At 36.0% G+C, this 12901-nt stretch overlaps 1 protein-coding gene across 1 annotated transcript in view; it reads right to left on the bottom strand.

Annotated features, from left to right (window-relative positions):
• Window positions 1-454: 454 nt before the first annotated feature.
• The window catches only part of TRPA1 (transient receptor potential cation channel subfamily A member 1), a 55210-nt gene continuing 42763 nt past the window's right edge, over window positions 455-12901 (bottom strand). The window contains exons 22-27 of the mRNA XM_049782432.1: window positions 11234-11363; window positions 9678-9860; window positions 5351-5419; window positions 3248-3361; window positions 1754-1851; window positions 455-674 (exon numbers count right to left, since the gene is read on the bottom strand). Of these exons, the coding sequence (XP_049638389.1) occupies window positions 455-674; window positions 1754-1851; window positions 3248-3361; window positions 5351-5419; window positions 9678-9860; window positions 11234-11363 (814 nt within the window). The remainder of the gene's footprint in view (window positions 675-1753; window positions 1852-3247; window positions 3362-5350; window positions 5420-9677; window positions 9861-11233; window positions 11364-12901) is intronic.

The raw sequence follows: 12901 nt of genomic DNA, 5'->3' as shown, positions 1-12901 counted from the left end.
TTTTTTTATGGTCAGAACAGAGTACACAGCGTTCCACCCACAGGCTTTTCCTCACACTACTGCTAACAAATTGTGAAACCTAAGCTAATGCTTCATTGCCTAATGCATCATATATGACATAAATATTAAGGATGAATCTAGAATTGATATTTGTACTTTAGCTTACAGTTACATTTATCACTCCTTATCAGTAAAAGTGTATTCTAGCAAATTAGTTTCTATCAGGTAAATAATGAGAGGTAAAGTCCAACAAGCATATAGGCAGTGTTTTTTGTTTTTTAATTCATAGTAACTGGCAGAAAATATGAATGGAGTCAGTTTTCTTTTAGAGAGGATTCAAATCATTTACATGCAGCTGAATCAGCATTAGATATTTGGGTTGTTTTCTTACTCTTTTCAAATGGGAATTTCGACCTACTAAGTCATGCTAACTCCCATTAGGTTAGCCGATCAGTTAAGGCACCTCATGCTTCGGCAGTTGCGTTTTCTCCTTTACCGCTTTCAATACTGAACACCACTTGCTAGTTCTTTGTTCCAATTGTTCCTTTTTAAACCTGTCTTGAAAAGAATTATGGTTATCATCATCCTCTGCCTCTGAAATGATTTCCATCTTCTGAATGATGAGCTTTATAAGATCATGCTGCTTTTCCATCAGAGATGTAAGATCTTTCAGCCTAGCAAGACATAAAGTATTTATTAAATTATTTTTAGTGAGCCATTTAGCATTTCCAAGAGCAAAAAGATCTAGGTACTAGGCGAACTGAGCTCAGGTTCACCAGGCTAAAATCCTCCTAAGTAAGACATATTTTTAAAGATCAAGTAATTCCCCTATGGATTTACTATTAATTGATGACAAATTTTCTTGTTTTAAACATTACAATACAATTCCCAGAAAGATAAGTAGTCTCTCTGGATCATATTTATAGATTCAATAGTTGAGTAGTTCAGAAAAGCATAATAAGTAGTTGAGGGGGCCGGAGCGGTGGTGCAAGCAGTAAGGCTAGCCTAGGACAGACCGCGGTTAGATCCCCCATATGGTCCCCTAAGCCAGAAGCGATTTCTGAGCACATAACCTGGAGTGGCCCCTGAGCATCACCGAGTGTGGCTCAAAACCAAAATGAAAAAAAAAGTTGTTGAAGAATTTAAATGCTGACAATTACCCTAAAGTCCCCATGCATAACTATTGTACCTTATATGGCTTCTCCAAGGATTCCTTAGAAACCTACAAACCTTTTATGCATTCTTAAGGCTTGTGAGGAGCACAATGTAAGATACTGACTAGCAAACTGATTGATGAATACAAGTAATAGTTTAGGGCCTGAGAGATAGCACAGCGGTATGGGGTTTGCCTTGCACACAGCCAACCCAGGATGGACCCTGGTTCGAATCCCACTATACCATATGGTTCTTTGAGCCTATCAGGAGTGACTTCTGAGTGCTTAGGGTGTGAACCAAAAACAAACAAAAAATAGTAATAGTTTATCTCCAAAATCTCATAATTTACAACATATCATAATTAAATTAAAACTTAATAAGTAATATCAATGAACACAATATGATAGTAAACTATATAATTTATACGTCTTAGAACTAGCACTATAGCTCAAGGGCTGATGTACATACTTTGCCTCCCAGAGTTCTGTATATGTTCCCAGGATATGCATGGTAGCCTAAGCACTGATTGAAGTGACTCCCCAAAAAATAAAAGTCTAAACTTTATTAAATATAGATAAATAAATGAAAGAGTACCTACCGGTATTTTTGCTTCAATATTTCTGTTTCTAAAGATGTGTCAACATTTGGTATTTCTTGTCTTGTTTCAGGGGCACAAAAGAAAAAGTGAAATAAACACTGTAGGATAAAAGATGAATAGTTACTCAAGTTGAACTTAACATAGAATTATACATAAATATATCATATTAAAGCTGTCTAGCAAGACAAAATAACATCGATATACTAAGACAATGGCTTTCAACTTCTGACCCATGGACCAGTGCCAGTCCATTAGTGTAAAAAGGTTGAAAACTTCTGTTCTAATATGTATCCTGACCTCAAAGAGGTCAGTCTGTGAGAGAAATAAAACATAAAAAGTTATAAAAAAGATACATAATATAATAAAGTACAAATTGTATAATTAACATAGGAGACACTGTAAACTGATGCTGATGTACCTAGTTTGATCCCCAGAACATCAACAGAAGTTAGTCCTGATCACAAAGCCAGGTGTAAGTTCTTTTATAATTTTGTAAATTTTTTTGAAATTTTAGCCACATCTGGTGATTCTAAGGGGTTAGTTACTCCTGGTGATGCTAAGGGGTTAGTTACTCCTGGCTCTGACTTAGGAATTATTCCTTGCAGTGCTTGGAGGACCTTATTGGATGCTAGTGATTTAATTCAGGTTGGCTACATGTAAGGCAAGTGTCCTACCCACTGTACTATGCTCAGGCTCAGGAGTAAATTCTTAGTACTGCTAGATGTGATCATTCTCTCCCAACAAAATACATACATACATACATACATACATACATACATACATATGTACATACATAAACAAAACAAAAAACCTTACTAATTTGAAGCAGTATATTAGTTAAAAAGGTTTAATATTTTATATATTTCTAGTGAAAATGTTTCACTATAATGGTGGGACCCACATCTATTACTAAGTCTTGTTAATTCTCTAAAATTAATTGGGATCATTCTCTATTATGATTTAATTTACATTGAAAGAATAGTCTAAAATGCTAATTTAAGTATCTTTTAACTTTTTTCTTTTTTAAACCACTGGTGAACTATTAAAAGCTTATGAGTGGGTGGTAAATTTTAGAGTAGATTCAGTGGTCACTTTAACAGATTATCCAAATTACATGAGATTGATTGAATGTGAGGGAAGAGGAAAAAGGAGAGGTTTCAAGGATGACCTCTTGCACAGCCAGTGAATGATGCTGAAATTATTTGAAATAAAATGTGGAGAAAAATAGTTTCCACTCTTCCTAAAGGGGAAACTAGGAAGAAGAAAGTATCTTTCTCCCTACTGCTTATTCTTTTCGTTCAATGAGTTAATTATATGCTTTGTAGACATACACAATTATCTCTAACTTAAATTATTAATTTAATTATTAAATTAATCATTAAAATCGTATTAAATTAAATTATCTCATACTTAAAGTCTATGAAAGATGTAATACAATGATTAAAGCTGAACAGTATCACATTATGTATGTTGAAATGTGTTGCATACACTTACAAAGAGCCCTCTGCCGTATCTGGATCTGTTGGGGTACACAATGGTGGATTTCTGATCTACCTTGCGTAGGAACCAGAGTGGCAGCTTCTTCTCTAAGTTGGTATGAAGTTCCACCTAAAGTGTATTTTAGATTTATTGATTAGCACTTGTAATATTCATTTTACTCAACCAAAGTAATCATAAGTCCAATAAACTAAACTGACTCAAGTTCATGCAGAAAACTTCCTTAGTTCATATTCTTGGGTTTTATCAAACTACAGAGTGCACTTCACTGGGAAATGTGGATGAAATGAATGGTTACTTAGCACAATAAAAAAAAGGAGTACTGCTTCCATGGAGGAAGACAATGCCAAACAGTGAAAGAACAGAACTAATATGTCTATGTGTTTTTGATAAATTTTCATGCTGTGAGGCCATATATGAAATGGTTTATCTATAGCTTCTGTAGTTAGAAATATAATTTGTCTCATTAAATATTTTTACCTTGGGGGCCGGAGAGATAGCATGGAGGTGGGGCGTTTGCCTTTCATGCAGAAGGACATTGGTTCAAATCCCAGCATCCCATATGGTCCCCCGTGCCTGCCAGGAGCAGTTTCTGAGCATAGAGCAAGGAGTAACTCCTGAGCGATGCTGGGTGTGACCCAAAGACAAACAAACAAAAAAACAAAAAACAAAAAAAAAATTCTGCCACGAGGGAGTCCTAGGTTCATTTCCCGGCCATTAAAAAAAAAAAAAAAAAAAAGAAGAAGAAGAAGAAGAAAAAATATATTTTTACCTTGAGTTTCTTAGTGTTGTAAAAAAAAAAAAACCTTGGAAAAATAGAATAACTTTCTAGTGTATTTTAATTAAATTTTCTCTTCCATTACCAGGATCAATTATTTTTATTCTTTAATGTGGTGCTTGGGATGCCAAAGGTCAAATCCAGGTTAACGGTATGAAAGGCAAGCCCTTTCTCTGCTGTACTATCTTTCTGGACTTTTATTTTTACTTATTAAAGAAAAAATATCCCATTCATTTTATTCTTCTTAGTTCTCACACTAGATTGTACAAAAATTTGAGAATTCTGTAGACTTAAACAGTTTAAAGAAATAGATCTGAATGTACAGCTGAATGAATAAATAAGTTGTGACTAAAAGTTAAGAGTGAAAAGACGGTTATATATTAACATGGCTGAGGTTTCTAATTATATATTAAGTTTATCATAGGATATCTCTTGTTTGTTTTGGGGGGCACACCCAGTTACACTCAGGGCTTACTCCTGGCTATGCACTCAGAAATAGCTCCTGGCTTGGGGGACCATCTGGGAAGCTGAGGGATTGAACCTTGGTCCTTCCTAGGCTAGTGCGGCAAGGCAGATGCCTTACTGCTTGTGCCACTGCTTTGGCCCCTCATAGGATATTTTTGATGGATCAAATACTCCCATTCAAATTTGAAATTTAAAAATAGGTTTAAAAAAAGAATGTAGAAATAGCTTTGCATTATATAATAGGAAACAAACAGTACCTGATTTTGTTCCCTACACCACATTTGGTCCCCTGAATGCTGCCAGGAGTGAATTCTGATCACAGAGCCAGGAATAAGTCCTGAGCACTGGCATATGTGGTTCAAAAACCAAAAATAGAAACAATAACAACAAAGAAAACCTACCATAGATCTTTAAATTTAGCTATTTTTGCATCGAATTGTGTAGAAAAAAATAGAATAAATATCCCAAAGAATAAATTTCATGAATGTATTCAGCTATTCAGTATAACGCATACTGTGAGGAATTTGTAATTTTATCCCCAGGCTAGTGTAAATTCCTTCCAGAAATTTGATTGTGACACAAAATCCCAGACCTATGATGATCCAACAAGTGCACTGGATAACCATATATTGCCATAAAAAGATAATTAGAAAATTCTTCTATTTTTCTTCCGACTATCTACAGACAAGTTTTTCATTATTTTTGATTCTCTGACTATAGCAGATAAACTGAAGAATAGACGCACAGACATCGAAGGGGTTATCGCAGTAAAATAGTCTCAAAAATCAGAGATTCTCCTCTGTGAATGATTATGATGCTGCTAATATCAATCAGCTTCCAATAAATAGAATCATTACCTGCATGGCAATCCTCTTCAACAAAGCATGCTTCTGGACTTCAGCAATGTCACCAACTGCCAAACCAATCTGAAGTTTAACAACACATTATTAAATTAAACTACTCAAATGGTTCTCTCAAAAAAAAAATACTTGAGCACTTCCTCTGACTCCAATAGGGGAGTGGGCATGTGATTTACTAGTTGTGACCTCTGAATACCTTGCTAATATACTGTATAGAAAGCTGCAAAATCATGGGGCAGAGCAGTGGCTCAGGCAATAGGGTGTTTGCCTTGCACGCGGCAGATTCAGGACAGACCTGGGTCGATCCCCGATGTTCCATATGTTCCCCAATCCAGGAGCGATTTCTGAGAGCCTAATTTCTGTGTTTAACCAGGTGTGGTCCCAAAACCAAAACTAAAACAAAACAAAAAAAAAAGCTGCAAACTTTTTTTTCTTTTACACCTGCACCTTTGTAACAATGATGGCTACAATGTGGGTCTAGTAATTTTAAAGGTGGATCAAAGGATTTAAAAAAATCCTTTTTAACTGAAAGTACATTAAGTTCTGGACAGAACAGTGGGCTGTTCCATCATACAAAAGCGGGGTAGTCAATCATGACATGTTGCAAACTTTGAAAATTTTATGTCTGTGGTAAATGGGAGTCATTTGACAATATGGAAAAGTTAAAACCCTCAAGTTAAAAAACTTCTGGAATGAAGAAATTTTTTCTTTTTGTATGGTTGGCAAGATAATGGTTGCTTTGAGGTGAGTGAAGCTCTGAGAAACAGATCTAAATGGGATCAGTTTTAGTCCTGCTCTTTCATTCCCCGACTCTGGCTGAGTCCACCTTTTTAATGCCACAACAGAAAGTTAAAGCTTGTCTGTGTTCTTAAGGACCACAAAGCCCAGAAATCTCCATCGGAAAAAGGCTCTATTTTGGAAAGCACTGCATGACTAGTGCAGAACACTTATACGTCATCAAAATAGCTGATGAATGAATGAATTAATGAATGAACAATGAGAAATTACATTCGGCCATGCAAACACTGAGAGCCACATAGAATAAGCAGTTTTTCTTTGACCAGAGAATATTTATTTATTTATTTATTTTTGGTTTTAGGTCACACCCAGCGGCACTTAGGGGTCACTCTTGATTCTGTACTCAGAAAACGCTCCTGGAAAGCATGGGGTACCATATGAGATGTTGGGATTCAAACCATCATCTTTCCTGGATTGGCTGCATGCAAGGCAAATGCTCTACCACTGTGCTATTTCTCAGCCCCAAGAGTGTTTTTTTATATTTAAATTTCATTATTTTGCCCACATATGGTGATGCACAGGGGTTACTCCTGACTCTGCACTTAAGAATCAGTCCTGGAGGTGCTAGATTACCACACAGGATGCCAGAGTTAGAACCCGGGTTTACTGTGTGCAAGGAAAGCTCCTTACACATGGTACAATCATTCTGGCCATAGTACTTGATTTTTATTCTACCAACCTTGAGCTGAACATTTTTATCTTGCTTATATCATCAGTATCAGCATCAAGTGCTACCTGCTGCTTCAGACATTTCATATAACTACTGATGATTCTGATGCTCAAATTGTTACTGACAAAATTAATGAGTGACTAACAATTGTGAGAAAACTTAATGAGTGCTTATGATATGTTAAGTAGAGTTTAAAGTGCTATAGTACCTGAGTTCATGCAGCAAACTAGGAAGTAAGTTTTCTTTTTCTTTTTTTGGATTTGTGCATTCAAAATTATGATAATGTAGGAAGGAACAAGCAGTTCAGATCATGGTCATAGTGGTGAGGATAGTTAAGAACCTGAGTCAAAAAGGGATGACGTTCAAGTTGAATTAACTTGGTAGATTATTAGTTCACGCTCGCCATGAAATGGAATGCTTGTAAAGAATACACAGGGTATATACAGCGTGTCTGTGTATATCCTGCCAATACTGGGAAGCTGGGTAAGGACTGGATAAGATCAAGGTCTTAAAAACCTTTTGATTTTCCCTAAAAACTTTATATTAGGCATAAGCCTTTGAAGATTCTTTTATTTTTTTATTTTTTTATTTTTTGTTTTGTTTTTTCAGGCCACACCCATTTGATGCTCAGGAGTTTCTCCTGGCTAAGCGCTCAAAAAATTGCCCCTGGCTTGGGGGGACCATATGGGACGCCAGGGCATCAAACCACGGCCCTTCTTTGGCTAGCGTTTGCAAGGCAGATATCTTACTTCTAGAGCCACCTCGCCGGCCCCTGAAGATTCTTATATATTTAGTCACTGTGGCAGACACTCAGTTTTTCATTAGTAGGACATTATTTTGATGAGTTTTTTTTTTCCAGGAAGGAATAGACTTCTCATCTCTCTAGAGATGAAAACGATATTGTATATATAAATGAATAAAGAACTATGAGGATACAGCCAACTAGAAGTTTAAGATAAGAAATTTTCTTGATTTATGGGAAGGATTTAGGAAAAGGGAGGGAACAGATCTAGAATAGCTTCCAATGATCTGAAGGGATGACTAAGAGAGGTTGCTAAAAAACAGTGGCACTTAGGGATAGACAACATTGCAAAACTTGGCACAGCAGATATAGTATTTGCCTTAAGTGAAACTGACTTGGGGTCCATCCTCAGCACCAAATCTAATATCCACTGCAGCACCAGGAATGAACTATGAGTACACAGTCAAGATTAAGCCCCAAGCACATCCAGATGTATCCCTCAATAATGAAAGAAATAGGAGCATGAGTGGTAGTAGTGAGGTATGAACTCACTACAGAACTATTATTCTGGCCATAGTATTTGATTTTTACCAGGGTTTAATCCCTGGTATCCATGTGGTTCCCCGAGTCTTCCAGGAACAATTTCTGAGCCTAAGAGCTAGGTATAATGTCACCATTGTGGCCCCTAAACAAAAACAAAACGAACAACAAAAAAATAGAAAATGATCCAAAACAAAACCAAAATAACCTTCTAAGTCTTAAGTGATCCTAAGTGTGAGATCATTTTGTGGGCTGGTGGAAGTCACACCAGCAGTGCTTAGGGGAATCATACGGGATATCAGGAATCGAACCCAGGTCAGTTTTGTACAAGGCAAGCTCCCTAACCAACGTAACTGTATTATCATGCCAGCCCTGTCAATCTGAATTATAATTATTTGGGGGGAGTTATTTTTGTTTTGGTTTTTGAGTCACACTCGGTGGTGCTCAGAGATTACTTCTGGCTCTGCTCTCAGAAGTCACTCCAAGTTAAACTTGGGGAACCATATGGGTTGCCAGGGTTCATACCAGGGTCTGTCCTATGTCGGCTGCATGCAAGGCAAATGCCTATAACTTTGCTATCGCTATAACTGTGGCCAGAGTGATATTATTCTTAATGTATTATTCTTAATGTCATCCTTTATTTTTCTAAGTCACTAAAATAAAGCTTAAAATTTGCCTCAAGTTAATTGAATAAAAATTAAGTATTATTGAAAATTAAGTATTATCCATAGACACATATATGTATGTTTTTATTAACCCCAGAAATGATCCCTAATACGTAGTTTCTGGTGCACAGCTTTAGCAAATTTGTGCATATTTTTAAGGCACAGGGACTAGAACGATAATACCAGGAGTAAGGCACTTATCAACTCGTCATGCTGTAGCTGGCACCAATTCAATCTCCAGCATAGAAGTACCACCAAGAGTGACTCCTGAGAGAACATTTTGTACTGCCGGTATTCTCCTCATACCACCCAGTCCACCCCTCCACAAATCTCAAAATATACAATGTAATCATACAATCGTAAGTTAATAAGAAAACATTTTTATCACTTTCATGACATTATACTATGTATTTGTTTGTTTAGAATTTAACTTCCTTTAGAATTTAACTTCAGGAATTGGGCACTGCTTGTTTTCTTTCACCACTGTTTCCTAGTACTTGTATCAATTTCTAGTGCAATGGATTCTTTTTGTTTGTTAGTTTGTTTTTGTTTGTTTTTTTCAGTCACACACAGTGACGCTCAGGGGTTACTCCTGACTATATGCTCAGATATAACTCCTGGCTTGGGGCATCATATGGGATGCCAGGGGATTGAACCACGGACCATACTAGACTAGCGTGCACAAGGCAGATGCCATACAGATTATGCCACCCCTCCAGCCCCATAGTTTAATGGATTCTTAATAAGCATTAGCTAAGTGAATGCACTCTTGTGTTTCCCTTACGGTGTGCCTTGTACACGCTAGGAGTAATATTGAATGGGTGGATATCTTAGAAGTGTCTTTTATTTCCTTCATGGAGGGAAATGAAGAAGTTAAGAATAATTCCCTTAAAAATCCAAATTACTTACAAGTAAATTCATGAGGACAATTGGGACAAACATTGTAAAGACGATAAGTTGTGTAAAGGACAGAACTGGATATACTAATTCATTTCTCAAATATGGCTCTAGAAAAGAATCACGATAACTGATATCTCCGAGCATCATGCTAAAGGTTTGGAGTATAGAAAGCAGGGGAGAGCTGAATGCATCCTGAAAAAGAAAGTAAGACACAAATAAAATGAAAAATAGATACAAGCAATACATATATATTCTCAAAAGTCAAATTACAAATAATATATTATTTTGAAATATATAGAACTAGGGGGCAGGGAGATGGCATTCATGTTCCAATTACAGCACTCAAGATGTCACCAGAATAGTCGTAGGGGTCTCGTGGCAACATGGAACACAAGCAACTCTGCATACCCTAGTCCCTACATTAAATCTGCTGACTAGTTTAATATATTACTATGAATCATTGGCCTCTAGGTACCCTGAGTGCTGATGGGGAGCATGCCTAACTTAAACTTATAGTATGGCTACTTCTATAGTGATAAGAAATACAAATAAAGTTTTGGCAGGGTCATAAAAATCTTTTATGCACATATAACAAACCATCATCAAAGTTTAACCTATTAACTTTTGGAAAAATATAGACATTTATTAAGAAATGGCATTATTATTAAATGTAGGAATTTTTAACAATAAAAATAATTTGATTATCACTGTAACAAATAAAAATAAATTTGGGACTGTAGTGATAGTACAGCAGGTAGGGTACTTGTGTTGCATAAGGCCAATGTGGACTGGATCCCTAGCACCAAATATAGTCACCTGGGCTTTGCCAGAAGTGAGTGCTGTGTGCGGAACCAGGAATAAGCCCTGAACACTACCAGGTATGGCATAAGAAAGAAGAAAGAAAAAAAGAAAGAAGAAAGAAAAGAAAGAGAGAGAAAGAAAGAGAAGAAAAGAGAAAGAAAGAAGAAAATAGATGAAAGAAAGAAAAGGAAAGAAAGAAGAAAGAAAGAAAGAAAGAAAGAAAGAAAGAAAGAAAGAAAGAAAGAAAGAAAGAAAGAAAGAAAGAAAGAAAGAAAGAAAGAAAGAAAGAAAGAAAGAAAGAAAGAAAGAAAGAAAGAGAGGGAGGGAGGGAGGGAGGGAGAAAGAAAGAAAGAAAGAAAGAAAGAAAGAAAGAAAGAAAGAAAGAAAGAAAGAAAGAAAGAAAGAAAGAGAGAGAGAGAGAGAGAGAGAGAGAAAGAAAGAAAGAAAGAAAGAAAGAAAGAAATAAAGAAAGAAAGAAGAAAGGAAGAAGAAAGGAAGGAAAGGAAGGAAGAAGAAAGGGAAGAAGGAAAGAAAGAAGATAAATAAAAAAGAAAGGAAAAAGGAAGGAAGGAAAGGGAGGAAGAAGAAAGGTAAGGAAGGAAGAAGAAAGGAAAATAGGAAGAAAGGGAGGGAGGGAGAGAGGGAGGGAAGGGGGAAAAAGAAATCTTTTAACATTGCTATTTTAATAACATTTAGATTTACATATAAATATATTTTCTCAATATTCAAAGCAATGAAATCATCTACTGAAGCAACAGACTCACCTGTAAATTTAGGAGCACATAAAAGCTGAGTCCAAAAGCCAAAAGAAGGAAGACAAATACGACTGTAGACCTCAGCAAAGTTTTCATAATTACTTCCAACATGACAATAAAAATTCCACAATTTTCAAACCTAGGAAAGTTTTTAAAATGGAAATAATTATTTACCATTCTCATTAAGTTGCACTCACTCAATTTGCAATTTGTCAGACAGTAGGTATTCTTGATTCCACAGATGACATCATGAGGACTTTCAACAAGAAAATTATTTTACAAAAAAAAATTTAACAACAGTCATGTCTTGGTTTTTCAAATTGTTTCGTTTCTTTCTGCTTGACCATGTCCAACTTCAATTGTTTTGCTTCTTTACTATTGACTCATATCAAGTTAGAAGTAAAAACTGAGTCTCCCAACATTAATGATAATATTCCCTAATGGATGCTAAAGTGTTGGAGAGATGAGTTATGCGATTCACTTTATGGAAGCTAATTCAATGAAATTGTGTCCCCCAAAGGCTCCTATTTGGGATCATAAGGCTATAATTTACATTCATCAATCTCACAGCCTCCCGAGACATTTTTCTTTGCTCCTCCCATAACTTATATTGTAAAAGGTTTGGGTATTTAACTTCATTGGCTACTAACATTACTTCATCTGGATACTACATTTTCTTTGGAAAGCCAGATTCTTAAAGGTTAGAAACACAGCTATCAACGATTTTGAACTCTATTACATGTTTATTTGATAAACTATTTAAATGTTGCATTCATCTTTTAATATTGAAACTTCAGAGGTTTCAAAACTAACTTCCTTAGCTAGTTCAGTAACTAGCATTGCACAGCTGTAGGGCATTTGCCTTGCCTGCAGCAAACCTAGGATGGACCTCGGTTCGATCCCCTGGCATCCCAGATAGTCCCCCAAGCCAGGAGCGATTTCTGAGTGCAGAGCCAGAAGTAACCCCTGAATGTCACCAGGTGTGGCCCCCAAACAAAACAAAACATAAAACAAACAAACAAAAAGCAATTATGATGAAACCAAAGTAATGCAGAGTTTGTATCTGCCAAATAGTTTAGAAAAGTCGAGTCTACTGTTCTTCCCTTCCTGCCATTTCCTTGCTTGGTACTGGGCTCAATCCTATAGACTTTATTCTAGCACAACACTGACGACATAAAGTCGAAAAAGTAAGGTCCTTGGAGTCAAAAAGACTTTGGAAATTGTAACAACTTGACTGTATTCTTGGACAATTACTTCATGAAAGAACTCATTCTTTGCTTTAAAGACTATTAGCACAAACATCTGCATCTCTTTTGTTTTAACGATAATGTAAAATAACATTTGTCTCAATGTGAGCAACTATGAAAAGGATTTTAGTGTCCTCTTTCTCCATGCAGATTTGAGATATTTTGACTTATTTTTCTCTCTAATGCTATACTTTCTCTACCTATCACTTCATTTGATTGTTCTAAAGGATTGCTAAATAACACTGGGTAGAATAAGAATATTTAATACATTGTTTTGCCATTTAATTCCCATCTTTAATCTAGATTTGTCTGAATTTAGATTTGTCGAGTTTTAAATCTGGGTCATTTTTACCACCCAAAAGCAACTTGGCAATATATGGAGAAATCTTTGGTTACCATATCTGGCAAAAGTCAAGGATGTTGCTCAAAT

This window comes from Suncus etruscus, chromosome 10 (genome assembly GCF_024139225.1).
Source record: "Suncus etruscus isolate mSunEtr1 chromosome 10, mSunEtr1.pri.cur, whole genome shotgun sequence".
In the NCBI taxonomy this organism is placed as follows: Eukaryota; Metazoa; Chordata; class Mammalia; order Eulipotyphla; family Soricidae; genus Suncus; species Suncus etruscus.
This window is presented reverse-complemented; position numbering and strand designations above follow the sequence as displayed.